Source organism: Dicentrarchus labrax, unplaced genomic scaffold, assembly GCF_905237075.1.
Source record: "Dicentrarchus labrax unplaced genomic scaffold, dlabrax2021, whole genome shotgun sequence".
Taxonomy (NCBI): domain Eukaryota; kingdom Metazoa; phylum Chordata; class Actinopteri; family Moronidae; genus Dicentrarchus; species Dicentrarchus labrax.
In genome coordinates, this window is record NW_026136721.1 from 30,775,791 (window position 1) to 30,792,860 (window position 17,070).

At 40.1% G+C, this 17,070-nt stretch overlaps 2 protein-coding genes across 2 annotated transcripts in view; both read left to right on the forward strand.

Moving 5' to 3' along the window:
- The window catches only part of myo15ab (myosin XVAb), a 45,510-nt gene extending 35,096 nt beyond the window's left edge, over window positions 1–10,414 (forward strand). The window contains exons 58-76 of the mRNA XM_051386671.1: window positions 354–495; window positions 758–869; window positions 979–1,053; window positions 2,366–2,571; window positions 2,675–2,793; window positions 2,904–2,973; window positions 3,090–3,162; window positions 3,744–3,817; window positions 3,926–4,008; window positions 4,124–4,254; window positions 4,415–4,509; window positions 5,085–5,162; window positions 5,355–5,451; window positions 6,319–6,479; window positions 6,567–6,700; window positions 7,844–7,977; window positions 9,263–9,396; window positions 9,544–9,684; window positions 9,799–10,414. Of these exons, the coding sequence (XP_051242631.1) occupies window positions 354–495; window positions 758–869; window positions 979–1,053; window positions 2,366–2,571; window positions 2,675–2,793; window positions 2,904–2,973; window positions 3,090–3,162; window positions 3,744–3,817; window positions 3,926–4,008; window positions 4,124–4,254; window positions 4,415–4,509; window positions 5,085–5,162; window positions 5,355–5,451; window positions 6,319–6,479; window positions 6,567–6,700; window positions 7,844–7,977; window positions 9,263–9,396; window positions 9,544–9,684; window positions 9,799–9,900 (2,161 nt within the window). The 3' untranslated portion in view covers window positions 9,901–10,414. The remainder of the gene's footprint in view (window positions 1–353; window positions 496–757; window positions 870–978; window positions 1,054–2,365; window positions 2,572–2,674; window positions 2,794–2,903; window positions 2,974–3,089; window positions 3,163–3,743; window positions 3,818–3,925; window positions 4,009–4,123; window positions 4,255–4,414; window positions 4,510–5,084; window positions 5,163–5,354; window positions 5,452–6,318; window positions 6,480–6,566; window positions 6,701–7,843; window positions 7,978–9,262; window positions 9,397–9,543; window positions 9,685–9,798) is intronic.
- Window positions 10,415–11,683: 1,269 nt separating this feature from the next.
- On the forward strand, window positions 11,684–16,365 carry alkbh5 (alkB homolog 5, RNA demethylase). Its single transcript, XM_051386646.1, has 4 exons — window positions 11,684–13,153; window positions 13,252–13,332; window positions 13,428–13,550; window positions 14,370–16,365. The coding sequence occupies exons 1-4, from the start codon at window positions 12,435–12,437 to the stop codon at window positions 14,527–14,529; spliced, it is 1,083 nt and encodes a 360-aa protein (XP_051242606.1). The 5' UTR covers window positions 11,684–12,434; the 3' UTR covers window positions 14,530–16,365.
- The last annotated feature ends 705 nt before the right edge of the window (window positions 16,366–17,070 follow it).

Sequence of the window (17,070 nt, forward strand, 5' to 3'; positions counted from 1 at the left end):
CAGTGGTTGTTTAGGCCTGTGGATCTAAACACATTACATACATACATATTACATCCTCACCAGTGAAAAAACAAAATCACCATTCCTACAGGATGAATAGAGACAAATACTGCTTTGTTTACATGTTTACAAATTATTAGTATAAACGGAAAGTGATGGACTGTCATTAATTATAGGAAGCAGTGATTTTACAGTTTAGTATATTTAGTTTAAGTTTATTTAATCATTATTCATGTTTGATAGCTTTACTAGTTTCTACTATTTCTGTAGCTATGTTTCATACAATAGTTGGGAGCTTATACCGTAAATATCTCTAACTTTGCCGTATCACATTACCTTTTGAACCTTTTCAGCTATGCAGACATCCTGTTTGTAACCATCCCCTCTGAGAACATGCTGGAGTTCAATCTGACCAATGAGAAACTGATCCTGTTCTCAGCCAAGGCACCACAGGTCAAACATCTTATAGACACCTTCATCAATGAGATCAAAAAGGTGCAGACACACACACACACACACACACACACACACACTGAGCTGCAGTTGGAATAAGGACCACTTGTACAACAATTATTAATCAGTCAGTCAGCAGCTGATGTGGTGACTTTGTGAGTTTTATGGGAACTTTGGAAAGATCAGCGACTGAAGCAGCAGATGTGTCAAGTTGAGGGTGAACTTGAGTCTAAATACTGTGAATGCAAATGACATTAAAGTAACATCTAACAGTGTCTATATGTGTGTGTGTTTTTGATTGTAGGACTCAGACTATGTGATTGCAGAGCGAAACTTTGTGACAGACGACCGCTCGATGCTCAGTTTTCACAAAGGTGACATCATCAGGCTGCAGGTTATGGACGGGCTGGAGAAGGGTGAGACGCTGTGGTTCATGTAGTAGAAATCCTGTCATCTTAAGAGGGAATCTGTGATCCAAGCATGTGTGTGTGTGTTTATGTGTTCTACACTGTGTGTCTCCTCCAGGTTACATCTACGGCTGTGTTGTGAGGAAGAAGGTGGTGTATTTGGAGGACCTAAAAAGAGACACTCCAGACTTTGGTGAGTATTCATTAAATCCCTTCATTTTATTCTAAAACTAACTCAGAGATAAACTTCACCTTTTTGTTTGTGGTAACCAGATGTTGGCGTCATGGCCATTGCCTAAAACTAAACAAACAGCTTTGAAAGATTTACTAGCCCAGGCTGTGTCTGTGTACCCTGGAGGTGTGATGGTGTTTTAAACCAAGGAGAAATAGGTGCGGTGATGGTTACAGTGCCCACAGCATTCTCTAAATACAATATTGTATCAGAAAATTGTTTTCAGATGGAACGTGGCGATGCAATTTGAAAAATATTGATTTGTGTCATTTCTTGAGGACACAAAAGATAAAATACATATGAGAAGATATGTCATTCCATCGCTTAACAGTTACTGGAGAGGACAAAGTCAACGTGTGCCTCCTCACACATTTCTGTAATTTACTGTGCTATATGTATTATTTTATTAACTCAGACATTTGGACTTCAAAACTATCCATGAATTAACATCACATCGCAAAAAACTTTAATAATATCAGATGTGAATGTAATATGCATATTTACACAATCTGCCGATACAGAGCAACACTAGCATTCATTTTGAGTCGTGTCCAACACAAGTCCAATATTCGCTATCATTTTACCTCTGTTTTGGTCCCCACCAACTCCTGAGGGCAATAGCTGCTATATCTGTTGCTGAGCAGGTAGTGTTCAGTGAGTTAATATGATTTTTTACAATTCATTTTGACAGTTTCGTAGAGCGGTACAATTGAAGCAGAACAGTAAAGTTGTGAGCGGTAAAACCAAAATAGTGAGCTAAAATACACTAAAGGTTAGGGGGACTACAGAGTCAGGTCCTAATCCTCTGTGAGTTAATCACTTCACACGACTCCTTTTGCATTACAAGCATGTAGTGGTTGTGGCTAAGGTTGGGGTAACCCTGCAGGGATTTAATGTAAGTCAATACGATGTCCTCACAAGTGACAGAAATACCCATGTGTATAGTATCTATAATTAGACCAAAGGCTGCATTATGTGCCAGGTTATCAGCGGAGTCGCAAGGGAGGGTTAAGTCTTGTAAATGAGAGAGAAAGGGATGCAGATAAGGGTCTGACTTGTTGAAATGAAAAGCTGACCTGCTGTAAGGGGAAAGGCAGATAGTGATCGAGACCTTGGTGACGGTTGTATAAGGGCACAAACCGCCCAGGCGTGTGTGCGTTTGTATGATTGGACATTGTAATCCCTCTGGTCTATGTGTGTGTGTGTGTGTGTGTGTGTGTGTGTGTGTGTGTGTGTGTGTGTGTGTGTGTGTGTGTGTGTGTGTGTGTGTCAGGCTGGAAGTTCGGTGCTGTGTTCAGCCGCTCCGGTGCGTTCCCAGCCGAGTGCGTCCATCCCATCGCTCCTCCTGACTTCCTTTCCCTGCCACTGGACCGCAAGGCAGAGCCTCGAGGAGGAGCGGGACAGTTTGCTGTGTCATCAGCCATCGCTGTCGCCGTGGCGTCCACCATGGCTGCACATGAGATAGATCAAACAATTGAGGTACACACACACACACACACACTCACATAAGATATGAATTTTTCTGTCTGCCAAAGTAATCTTAGTGGCCCATTGTTTTCTACTCTCAATCTTTGATTTTCAGAGGGTTTCCCTTGACGAGTTTGGTGATGGAGATCTGGATGAGAGGGCCCTGCAGGACAGTAAATATGACATGTTGGAGTTTGCAAAGAAGTACTTCAGACAGGAAACGAAAGGGAAAGGGTGAGACAAAAGAGATTGTGTATGCACACAGGAAAACACTAATCTCGCTCATTTTTAAAGTTTGCTATTTACTTAAGTAAAATGATCTGAATGCTGATTTTTGTTTTCAGAGATTCCCTGAAGAGCAAAAGCAAGAACAGAGACTCCAGAGATCCCATTGAAATGATCAGGTTCTCCAAGGTGCCTTTTCTTCTACCTATAACCTAAAGCATATTAGCAGTCTATCCTCTCATAGCTCTATGTGGTTTCTCTATCTATTGAAATGTTTACTTTATTTTGTTTTTTTTCCTCTGCAGAATCCTCTGACTGAGTCTCTGATTGAGTTTACGGATCCAGCCATGAACAGAGTGGCAGCTGACCTCTTCCTGTGTAAGTAGTTCTCACCTTCTCTCATCTCTCCTCTAATTACATCATCTTATTACATCTGGGCTCCGATTCATCGGTGTTAAAATGAGACGTTCTCGTATCCGATTTTAAAGGTCCAGTGTGGAACATTTTGGAGGATCTATTGACAGAAATGGAATATAATCTTCATAGATATGTTATCATTCGTGTATAATCACCTGAATGATTTTTACCTAGATTTTTATCTACAGACGCTGCGGGTCGCCTTCCATGGAGTCCGCCATGTTGAACTGCCATGTTTCCACAGTAGCCCAGAACAGACAAACCAAACACCGGCTGTAGTTTCTCCTATACACTTCGTAGTCCGGTCGTCAAATACAGACTCAAGCAGTGTTCGTTAGTTGCAATGTGCAACTTCACCGCTAGATGCCACTAAATCCTACACACTGGTCCTTTAAGATTTCTCTACAAAATCTGATATTCAAGACTTAAATATGGTTGACCTGTCTGTGTGTGTGTGTGTGTGTGTGTGTGTGTGTGTGTGTGTGTGTGTGTGTGTGTGTGTGTGTGTGTGTGTTTGTGTCCTGTTTGTGTAATTTATGCAGCGGTGATGCGTTTCATGGGTGACGCTCCATCAAGAGGGTCCACAGAGCAGGAAGTGGTCAGCACCTTCCTCAAAGTAAATACATGTAGTTTTTTTCTTACTACCAAGGAATCTACTATATTCTCTTCTCTTTTACTAATCTGTGTATGTTTGTTTGTGTTTGTGTTTGTATCCTCCTCTCAGCTCATAGGAGAGTTCACCTTGATGAGGGATGAGGCTTACTGCCAACTCCTCAAACAGCTTACTGCTAACACCAGCTCCAAACCGTAAGTCTACTTTAACACATTAACAACACACACCACAAACCCACACACACTAAACTCTTCTTTCTTCCCCGAGCCTGTAATCCTGAGTGTGTGTTTGCACTCTTATGTTGTACAGTGATAGCTGCCAGCGAGGCTGGAGGATGCTGTACATTCTGACTGCTTTCCATCGCTGCTCGGAGGTCCTCAAGCCCTTCCTGCTGAAATACCTGCAGCAGGCCTCTCGCAGCGCTGGGGCACAGTATCAGGGTAAAACACACACACACACACACACACACACACACACACACACACACACACACACACACACACACACTCACACACGCACACATACACTATCACCAAGTGTTAATCTGCTGTATACATCACCAAAACCGCCAGCATGTAATGTTATCTTCAAATGTGTTAGGCATTGCTAAAGCATGTGAGCAGAACCTGAAGAAGACGTTCCAATATGGTGGCCGCCTCGTTCCACCGAACAGCATGGAGCTGAAGGCTATGATGGTGAGTGCCACACTGCATGTATCCACAATGGTGGAAGAAGAATTAAGATAGTAATAACACAGACTAAGTATACTCCATTAGACACAAGAGTTCTGCATTGATTTATGTAAAAAAAACAGTATTAGCAGCAAAATGTGCTTCAAAGTAAACAAACTCATTATGCAGAATGTTATATTATTACTATTATTGATATAAGCAGCAAATTAATTTGGTGGCTGGATGAATTAAAGCAAAATTTAAATTTAAAAAGGATTAAACTGATGATATTCTTTTTGTATTCTTATTGTCAACATGAAAAGACCAAAACCAACAAGTATTTTCTGTATCCAAAGTGTGATAAGGAGCATATTCCTTTGTGCCATAGAGCTCCATTGTTGTCCAAAAACCATTAAAAACACTCCTAATTGAGTAATATTTGCCAAAAACAATGTAACAAGGAATTATATTTTTATCTCTATGTAATATATTATGTACAACACACTTTCCACCACTATATATGTAGGTTTAAATGTGCTAAGGCCCTAAACAAATCAGCCATAGGCCAACATGTAAGAGTGTGTTTGTAATTTCCTCAGGCGGGACGTAGTTCAAAACGTCAGCTGTTTCTCTTTCCTGGAGGCATCGAACGTCACGCGAAAATCAAAACGTGCTCTGTAAGTGTTCAGCCAAAGTTGGAAGTTCAGCAGCACTGGTGTCTGTGAAGAACAGCTGTGATATACTGTACGTGTGTGTGTGTGTGTGTGTGTGTGTGTGTGTGTGTGTGTGTGTGTGTGTGTGTGTGTGTGTGTGTGTGTGTGTGTGTGTGTGTGTGTGTGTGTGTGTGTGTGTGTGTGTGTGTGTTTCAGGTTGCCCTGGAAGTGATTGAGGAGCTGTGTTATGAGATGGGTTTACACCGACTGGAGGCCATGGAAGAATATGCCATATTTGTAGTCACCAACAGAGGTGTGCTCACAGACGTCTATTTCTTTTTCCTCTCACACTCAAACACACATTAAACGATGTATTAGCGCACGTAGTCAATCTCCTCGTCCGTGCCAGTGAAGCAGATCCAATCACAGATCACATATCAGACTGTTCTCTTGTTTCTAGCTGTGGGAGAAAGTCACTCATGTTCATGATTCTGATAGGGCTGTCATGGGAAAATAATGAGACATGGCTCAATATCACCTCTTCATTTCCGATACTGATATCACAACACGAAGTCTCTGCCAATAAAATCCAATACACAGTTCTCCCTCTTCCTTATCTGCTCATATGTTAGTGTGCCATTTATTTGCATGCTGTGTATCTAAACACGCTGTATTTGAAAACACAAAGCACAATTTACTTACATCCTATAAGTGAATAAATACATTCATAATATGACATTATATAACTTTTTCTAATAAAAAGGAACTTTGTGCTTCATTGTCTTTTGATGAAATGAAGAATTGTTATGGTGGTTATTGCTCCAGCGTTGATACCGTCCTTCGCAACACTCACACTGGACTCTTTTCATCCTGTTGTTGTTGTTATTTTATTGCATTTAATATCTCCACATGATAACAGCTGGCAGCTGCCATCGCTCGCATGCTATTCAAAAACACAGCAGGTCACACAACGTGTGGCTGTACAAATATTAACATGACTTTCCAGGTTTTATGCGTCAGTAGTTTGCAGTGGATTTTAAACAGGTTTTGCTATTATACTGAGTATTAACAAATCCTTCATAATAACAAATATAAATTCTTTAACGGGGTAGTTTAGGTTAATCTTTAAGTAAATAGGCATGTCTCTGAGTAATAAACATCTTTCTGTGCCTGTGTCCAGGTCAGAATGTGCGTCCACTGAACAAACACGAGTACATCCTGGATGTTGCGACAGAGGCGGAGATGGTCGACACTAACTACAGTTTCTGGTTCAGGCGAGTCATCTGGACTCAGCCGCTCAAGTTTGACAATGAGCTCTGTGTCGCCATGCACTATAACCAGGTATGACAGGCGATGCTTCACATACATTCAGTATACGTGACCTGCATGTGTGTATGTGTATGTAACTGTGTTTGTGTGTATATTTAGGTCCTGCCAGACTACCGTAAAGGCCTGCTAAATGTTCTTCCACATGGAAAAGTGAGCGATCAACAGTTCCACCAGATCTCCAAACTGGCAGCTTTGCAGCATAGAGCCAAAGACATCATCTTCATCCCCAGCATGTGAGAAAACATTAAGTAACTGAGATGTTCTTACAGAATGTTTGACAATACAACCTTTCGTTTCAGTGACCAAATGATAACACAGAAAATCTAAAAATATGTTCTTATGCTTTATTGTCAAACATTTTAGTTTATTAAATATGTCATTGCTGATTTCAAGACCCCCAATTTACTGTGTTTTTACAGTTGAGGGTGTAGCAGAATAAAATCTAATCATAAAAATGGAATACATGTACATACATGTAAACATTCACCTACCAAATTTAATTCATTCACTCAAAGATTTTAATTTACACAGCACATTTCGCCCGTCTTGTTTTGAGACAGCCCAAACAACCTTGCATCTCCATGTTTTTAATTTGCCTTCTTTTCATTTGTATTCTTTCGAACTTCCTTTTGCCTCCCGATTCTTGTAATTACATTTAAAGCAATTATTGTCTGTTTTCTAAGTAAATATTCATACTTTTTATCTATTATTTCAGGATGCATTAGACCTTTCCTATTTCCCTATTAACACCAATCCAATTTAACCAGAATGACCAAAATATAAATGTGAAATTAGCATATATTTCTCTTTTACCTGCAGGTTATTAAGAGAGTTCCTCTGTTTCTGCACATTTACTGGAGATGTGTTGTTAAATGTTATTTATTTTATTATTTATATGTATATTTTTCCAGATACACACCAAATGACAACATTTAGATAGTTACAGCACAGGAGCACTGAAGCTGCAATGGATGTTTTTCTAGACTTTCTTTTTATTACTGATGTTCAACAACCGTACAGGAAAGAAACTCATTGTTGAAGAAACCAGAAAGCAGTGCAGTCAGTAGGTTTTGGTGTTTAAACGGTGTGACGCTTTTTTTCTCAACTGTAAAAACTCATGTCCTTCCTTGCTCTTACTGTTATCACTCTCTGTTTCCACCCACCCACACACACACACCCACTCACACACACACACACACACACACACACACACACACACACACACACACACACACACATACACACATACACACACAGCAGCAGCAGAACAGAACAGCTCACTGAGTAAAATCACTCAGAGAAAAAGTTGGGGAATCACTGAGTGAAACAGACTCTTAGTTTATCTTAGATTCCGCTTCTCTTCTTCTCTCCTCCAGACATGAACTATCGGAGTACATCGCGGCACCTCTGTTCAAAAAGCAGCCACCCCAGCAGTGGGTTACCATGGTGACGCAGCACATGCAGCAAGTGCAGACCTTGAACCCGCACCAGGCGAGAGCACAGTTTCTGGGTAAGAGTCCTGTTCACATAAAGAGGAGGGCCTACAGGCAAAAAACTCTGATTTTGAACTGTTCAGCTTTTACATATTTTCCCTACATGCGTAACAACCGTACTTTGTACATTTGGACTGTATTTAATTTTGTATCTCAACATCAAAATATATTGTGATATGGAACTTTTTCAGGAATACTGATTGAAAAAATAATTAAATAACAGTAATGTCTATTTTTTGGAAAGTCTGGAAAAGAAAATAATGAATACAAATCAAGACACTTGAATCATATAAAAATCCAATATTGTCATAAAACAGTCCTGCCCACACTGGCCTAATACAACCATGGATATTAAAGGAAAACCATGCAATAAATAGCTAAATCTCTCACATATTTATATTGTATCACAGTGTATATTATCACATAAATGTAACAAAACATAACTCAAAACGATTACATACAGGTATAACACTTGTTTTCAGAGAAGCTTTACTATCCATTTCTATAAATGATGCTCTTATGAAGCTTTGTTTTCGGTTATTTGTAGATATAGACTGCAACTTTCATATGTAGTTTGCAAAATCTTTTGTACATAACTTTAAGTTCTTATTTCTGATTGGATATTTATTAGGAAAAAGTCGTATGGCCTTCCAGGTGATTATTCATGAATAAATACATTTTTGACAAATATTTCCATAAAATAATCTTATAATTTGAGTTTTAAGGTATAGAATATTATTTCTAAATTGTACATAAATTTCTGTTCTTGACGAGGTGGTCACCAAAGTTCTGGTCATTCTCGTTAACAATATAAGTCAATGTCTTCAAAGCAAGACAAGCTGCAAGTTCCTATATACAGCCCTCTCCAGGGGCTCCCTGTTGCTTTGACGAACAAATTAGGTAGTAATAGTTAAAAACGTTATTTTTTACATTTTCATTTTCTTTTGTTTCGCGTGATTCTGTCATTCTCCAATTGTAAAAAAAAAAAGCGATTACACTCCGAATAGAAAAACACATTTTATCTGACGTGGCACCTTTTCCTCCGTATTTTGCCGAATATCAGGCTACTAGTCTGAGTTACCTTTGCTATCCATGGATTCCGAATTATTGTGTGTGAACATAAATATGTTGTAGCTCCAGACGGTTTTTTATTTTATTTTATTTGTGCCAAGAAACGGCTCATTTGATAGTAAAGGTCGCAGACCTTTGATATATAAGATATCAATAGCTGAGTAAGATGTGGTTCCTCCTCAAAGAATATAAAACATGTGACAGTGTGACTGTGCCTGTGTGTCTGTGCAGGGCTGGTCAGTGCATTCCCTATGTTCGGCTCCTCGTTCTTCTACATCCACAGCAGCAGCTCCACCACCTTCTACGCCCCCTGTATTGTTGCTGTCAATCAGCATGGTCTCCACTTCCTGCACAAAAACACACACGTAAGGAACCAACACTCGCACACATTCACGATTGTGCAGCTCTGCTATGACTCATCTCATCGTGACTGAAACATGAGCCCAGAAGTAGAGTCACACAGTTTCAGTGAGACAGTTGTTGTGTTATAATGTTTGGCCTCTGTGGTGCAGGAGCTGATGACAGTGGTCCCCCTGGTGGAGGTGCAGTCCAGCCGCACCCAGCGGCCCACTGCTGGAACGAGTTACCCATATGTAGACCTCACCCTGGGGGACATGAACACACAGCGGGTGATTCAGCTGCAGCTGGAGCAGGTATTACGCAAACACAGACAATGACGCTCTTCAGACGCCACACATGATCATTTTTTAGCGTTGCAGTTGTTGTGTTGCAGTCTGTGTGCTCACGTCGCCCGTGTTTGTCCACAGGGGCTGGAGTTGTGTCGAGTCATCGCCATGCAGGTGGAAAACATGATGTCGGTGCGGGAGAAGAGACTCACCCTGCCACCCAGCGAAATCACCATGTTATAACACGTGCTCATGCTTAATTGGACACACACACTTGTATGAACACACACATACATTAGATGAAACCCATATACGTAAGCCTACCTCTTCTTGCCTTCAGGTGTTCACACGCTAATATTATATGTGAACACATAAGTGTGCGCACCCTGAAGTCACTTTTACTTGATTATTTTACTGCATTAACTGAAAACAGTGAGAAGTTGTTGTATGTTTCTTTCAGGTTGACACTATATAATTGCACTTACTGCTGTAGATTTAACTGATTTATTATTGATAAGATGTTGTGTCTGTACAGAAGCTGTTGATGAACAGTGAGGAAGCTTCATAGGCCTGTGCCTTGTCATTACAAAGTTTTATAACTGATATGTAACATGTTTTTTATTTTTTTTATTGATACCGTTTACTGTAAAACTTGACGTTAGTGTAAACAATTGTTGTATTCAATCAATATAATGCATCGACTTTGTTGTTTTTTAAAGAATATTTTATCAAAATAAAATAAGCAATTTCAAAGAGAGGGATATGAGAACTTGTGATTAAAGTGATTGAACACCAACAAAAACAACATGAAGACGTATCAGTATAAAATTGCACAACTAAATGTTTTGATAGGTATCGACGTGATGATGCTGGCCTGCAAGTATAGCATTTTTAAAAATTATTTATTGTTTCATTTTATGACTAATTGCTTAATCTAAATGAAATTAATCAGCAGTTTTTTCTGAATTAATTGTTTACGTTACTTTTTTGAGCAAATTTCCACTAGTTACTTGTTACAGCTAGTCAGACTTTATATATAATGGCTGATTTTCTTTGTCTTTAATGATATTTAACTGAATATCTTTGGGACTGTTGGTTGGACCGAACAAGTCATTTGAATATTTATATTATATGGCTCTTTTTTAATTATTGATTATTCTGTGGATTTTTTTCTAGATTAAGCAAAAAGGCCAACAACATGACCATCACAAGTCACAAGGCAACATCTTCAAATTGTCGGAAACCCAAAAGTATTACATTTAAAATTATATAAAATGTGAGTAAATTATGATACATTTATTAAAAATGTAATTTAATAAATTAATTTGGGGGCAATCAATGAGCAACCATTTCAGATATAAATATAGTTATGTAAATTAAAGTAAATACAAAATGTGTAGAAATATTAAAGAAGTATCTATCAATGTACAGGAGTTACGACTAATACTGGGTGGCTTATGGAAAGAAACATTACTGACAAATGTTATATGTTATTTATAAGATTTACAAATCTGAATAAGGTTTCTACTTTTAAAAAAATAATGCAAAAAAAAAAAAATCTGCATGTACTTGGATGTAGATATTCAGATACACCAAACATTACTGATATTAAAAGAAAAACGTGTAAACAGTATTTGCACTACTTTCTTTGCACGGGAGGAAAATATAAAGCCATATATATATAAATAAAATGTATTTTTTTAAATTGTTAATTGTTAGGAACCAAAACAATCAAAAAAAACTACATTTTATTTATATATATATATGACTTTATATATATATATAAATAAAATGTAGTTTTTTTAATTGTTAATTGTTAGGAACCAAAACAATCAATAACACTACAGTAACAGTTCTTTATATGATCAGTGAGAACTTTCTAGAAGTAAATCAGAGGTTAGTGGGACAGATTTAGCAGTAGTCTGAAGTGTGTGTGACCTCAAGGATCCCAAAAATGGATTTATGTGTCTTCCCCGTTCAGGAACACGTGACAGACGCTCAGTCCCCAAAACTGGCAGGTCACCACTGAGCATGCGCAGATGTCTAGCAGGTTACACGAGTTTATTTCAGTCTTTTCTCTCCCGGAGTCGCGATGTGATGCTGTGAGAAAACAAAAACAACCTTGCGCGGATGACAACAATGCTCCCTCTGGACTCTCGGAGGTAAAAAAAACAACAACAACCGGGAAACGTCTCCGGAGCAGCGAGGGTTTTTTTTCGGGAATTGAACGGCGACATGTGAAATGTTGCTGCGTGGTTTGTCGGTATTTCCAGGCGGCGACGGGCAGACACAGCCAGGCTAGTGTCTGGAGCTAGGTAGCTTAGCTGTGGTTAGCGTCTGCGCTGGCTCAGCGGGTTGTGGCATCGACGCAGGGGGGGTTTGGTGACACGTTGTTTGTCCGGTGGTATCAGACAACCGGTCGGAAGGTTTCATCCATTAAACTGCTGTTTAAATGTGAACAGACAGCACGGCGGAGCTACGTAGCTAATGCTAGCTACTTTTTTTTTGTGTGTGTGCTGTTTAAGTGAGAGTGACCCCCCTCTTCCTCCTCTTCCTCCTCTTCCTCTTCCTCCTCCTCATTTTAAACCAGCGACATCCATCGTGAAAGACTTCTTTTGACATCTCGTCCTTTCATATTAACCGGACTCCTTTTTTTTTAAAACTGCTGAAATGCAACGCTGATGCATGCTATCTGTTAGCTAGGAGCTCACCCTCCTCCTCCTCCTCCTCTTCCTCCTCCTCCTCCTCACTACTCCAGTCATATTGTTTTGGCTGACATGGCAGCCAGCGGATACTCTGACCTGAGGGAGAAGCTGAAGTCCATGACCCCACACAGAGACGAGGAGAAGAATAAATACGTGGACGGGACGAGTAATGGCAGCGGGAAAGGTCGGAAGCGCAAGCTCAGAGAGTCCGACGACGATGAGTACGAGCACAGCGACGACAACGCGGAGCTCCGGGAGCAGGAGGCCCACCGGGTGAGGAGCAGCATCCTGCAGAAGAGCATCTTCACACCGGAGGAGTGCGCCCTCATCGAGGAGAAGATAGACGACGTGGTTGCTCAGGGAGAGGCTGGACTTTACCGTGAGCATACCGTGGACAGAGCACCCCTCCGCAACAAGTACTTCTTCGGGGAGGGGTACACATATGGATCCCAGCTGGAGAAGCGTGGACCGGGTCAGGAGAGGCTGTACCGAAAGGGGGAAGTGGATGAGATCCCTGGCTGGGTGCATGAGCTGGTGATCAAGCGTCTGGTGTCCAGTGGCGTGATCCCAGAAGGATTTGTCAACAGTGCAGTCATCAATGATTATCAGCCGGGTGGCTGCATCGTGTCACACGTCGATCCTCTGCACATCTTCGCCCGGCCCATCGTCTCCGTGTCCTTCTTCAGTGACAGCGCGCTCTGCTTCGGCTGCCGCTTCCAGTTCAAACCGATCCGGGTGTCGGAGCCTGTGTTTGTTCTGCCTGTGAGGAGAGGCAGTGTCACGGTACTCAGGTGACTATGGCTGTGTTTGCCTTCATGCATTGATTGAACTGCCAAGAGCTGAAGTTATTGTTGTTGTTGTTGTAACTTAAAACATCTTTCTTTCTCAGTGGTTACGCCGCTGACGACATCACCCATTGCATCAGACCCCAAGACATCAAGGAGCGGCGTGCCGTTATCATCCTTAGAAAGTGAGTATATACATACGTTTTAAAAAGTAACTATCTTGTGTGAAATCTCGCTCTGATCGTGTGTTTCTACTCGTGCTCCCTCCTCTGTTTGACAGGACCAGACCGGATGCTCCTCGACTGGACTCTGACAGCCCTTTAAGCTCTTCTCCTGTAGAGAGACACGCTCCTCTGAAAGCCAAACGCTCTCATCGCAGAGCAGACCCTGATGCTGCTCACAGGTATATATACCCACGCACTACAGGCACACCAGAGGTCTTCATGGAAAACCTACCAGTTGCATTATATTGAGGTCATTTTGTTGCCATAGCGGAGGGCTCCGGCTCAAAATCCCAGCGGTTGTCTGTCAAAAACACCGAACCAGGCTCAACTTGTGCGGGAAAGCGATGCAACTACATCTTTATTTGTTGGTCTCAAGTTACATTGAAGTCACAACTGCAATCTTACTAGGTCAGAGCTTGTAACATTTCTGTATCACTTTCAACATGGCACAAGTAAATGCAGTCAGATTAACGTAAAGGCCGCAGCAGCACAAGGTTAATTATACACAGAGAGAAATGTGCATGACTGTAAGGAACGTATGGCAATCATCACCTCCTATACACATTGTCAGGTTAACAGACTATGAAACATTGTTAAGAGAAAATCGATCTTCTCAGATCAGTATAAAAACTAGTTTCCCTCAAGGTGTCACCAGGGAAGAATAAGTCAAAACAACAACTTGTACGCAGTAATAATCCAACCCCTCTCTCAAACACTCTCTCCTTATATTTCCAATGTTAATTTGTACTGTGTGGATGAATAAATGAACATCCAGCAAAATGTTTTACAAACAAAGAGCAAATAGGAGTAATTTATTAGTGTAATCCACGTAAAAGATACCTTTAAGACACACTTGTGCAAAGACATTTCTGCATTGTAGCAAAGGTCCTTCTTAGAGCAGGTGTTTTGGAAAGTGCCGTTGTGAAGCGGCCGTACAGTCACGTGATAAATGATGATCCAAATCTGACTCGGCATCTCGGATCTTTTTCCTCCACCAGGCCGAGAGTTCTCGAGATGGACAAAGAGGAGAACAGACACCCGTCAGTGTCGCGTCACCGTCGTCACAGCATCAGCTCAGAGAACTACTGGAGGCGCGGTCAAGACTCTGACAAACACCGGGAGAGTTCAGGACGCAAAGTCAAAATGAGACGCCACTGATCACTTCTCTATCAACACATGTACACATATAAATATACCCGCTCTTTTATGTATTTCAATATTGTAACATTCTTTTGATCAATCTTCATTTTTCTCGCTCCAGTTTTGGCACGGGGAGCACAGTCATCATGTTGTCTGCGTTTTGATTTTGAGTTTGGATCAGTTTGAGTGCATATTTGTTTCTGGCAGACGAAGCTGGCGTCTCTGCTACACAGTACAGAACCTCAAAGTTACTCACTACAGTTAGGCTCTGTTGTTAAACCTTAAATTAATTACGTTTCTTGTTTCTGTGTCCATAGATACTTCAAAATGGCATGTATTTTTTGTAACCAAGATGTACAGACCGCAAGAACTAAAAAGAAATGTATGTATGGACTTGTACAAAAGAAAAACCTGAGCTGTAATCTAACTTGTTATAATGTACAATACGTTTGTATAGTCTTTGATTGGGGGAACTTTTATGCAGAAAGAAAGAAACCTTTTGTTTTTTCGCACCTACATTTCTGATCCGTACCTTTTTTACTGTGCCATCCCAGATCTTTGCTGTTCGTTCACTTAAGGTCAACCTGTCGCAGTTTAAGTTGAAACAACCTGGCAGATGTGCAGCCATGCAGTCTGTGTTATGATTTGATTCAGCTTTATGGCTCATCTTGGTGGAGGTCACAGTATGATGCATAAACTAAACTGAAGCTTTATGGAGTGAGCTTTATGGGCTTGTTTTTCCACTCCTGTTTCAGTCTGAAGTTGCTTTACCTTATATAGTGACAGAGGCTATGTTACTGCTGTTCTGTATTAAATCTATTTTCTTCCTCATTTAAATTGGGTGACATTTGGGTTAATCAGAACTTAATGTGAGCAAAAGCAATCTCCATTATGTCTGAACACGAGGCAGAGAAGAAACTCAATTTCCAGACGTATTTGTCCTTGTGGTTTGCTGTGTAAACACAGATACATTTGTTTTTTGCTCCCAGTCAGCCGTATTTGGCAGAGGCGCTCATTAGCTGACTGTTACTTTAGTCTGGAGTTACATATGAATAAAAAGAACCTTGGTTGAGAGGAGAAATTACTTTTCTAATAACAGGATGAGTTGTGTTTATGGTTTAATGAAGCTCTGCGACAGTTGTGAACATGTTGGCAAAGGTTTAAAGTAATTATCTGCAAGGGGCAAATACTGGAGCTCTTCAAAGAGTGGGACACTAACTTTGTGGACACAGTGGTGGCAGATGAGGTGGTTTCACTGGTCACATTTCTTGACAACAAAGGTGCAGTCTGAATGAAATAAATCTGAAAGTGTCTCCACAGAGTGTGTCTGCCTTTAAATAAATCAGAGTTGTCCCTCAACCAAACTGTGTCTTCTGCAGCCTGGAGCAGGAGTTACTCTCATGTTATTAGTGAATCAGCCTGATTGATATTTGAGTTGACCTTAATACCAGAGATATGTTTCTCTCAGTCCTTGAATACAAGATCATTTCCCTTAAATTACTTTTTTTGTTAATGTGTGGACTGAGTGAATCAATGCAGTATATACTGTCTCTACTATCCCTGTCATGTTCTATCTTTTCTGTTCACATCTTTGCCTGATAGGAAACTCTTCCGTTGGTTGTCATCCTCATTGAAATGAACAGTTTCTAACATTGGAATAGTTGTTTTATTCATGTTAATTTAAGTTTTAGTGATCATATCAGTTAAATTATGATTTTCACTCTAGATGAGAAGACATGGGGAAAACAAGTTTGGACAATTCTGCTAGTGTTTCTTTATATTTTAGTTTGTATATTATATATCATCGACATTTCAAGAGTTATTTATAATTCAATAAAGAAAACGTCAAATGTATCTGCTTTTATATATTTTCAATTGTACAATCAAAGGAAACAAACTGAACAAAATCAGAAGATTCAACACAAACTGATTAAAATGGAAATAAGTACGAGGGAAAGAGGGCAGCCTCACGTTCATTTACTTCTCCTTCACAGCATTTGATTTGATCAAGTCTTGATAAGATAAGATAGACTTTATTGATCCCACACTGGGGAAATTCCTTCGCTACAGCAGCTCAACACAACAGATATATATTACAGTTTTTTAATATACAGGTGTGAATTATAAGGAACAGCAGGAGGTAGTGGCATGGTGTAAAAATAATTGCACAGCACATAAATATATACAGCAATATAGTTTAGAGAATATAGACTATAGACAGGACTGAATATACAATATGTGTGTAATATTAATAATGTAAGAAATTATATATATGTGTAAAACTGCATAATACATATATTAAATAGTGCAAAAAAAGTGACTGCGATAAATGTCGGCAGATGTTAGAGAGCTTCACTGCATAGGAAGAAAGATAATTCATTAATATGGGCGATTCTGAGATAAAGGTTCAAAGTTCAAGCTGCTGGAGTTGATCCAGATGTTTGCAGATGAAGCTGAGGCAAACTCCACCTGCTGATGAAGACTATGTGATCAAAAGCTCTGTAACAAGGGAACTGAATAGACCTTCTTGTAGTTTTTTTTAGTTTGCTGTTGCAGTTA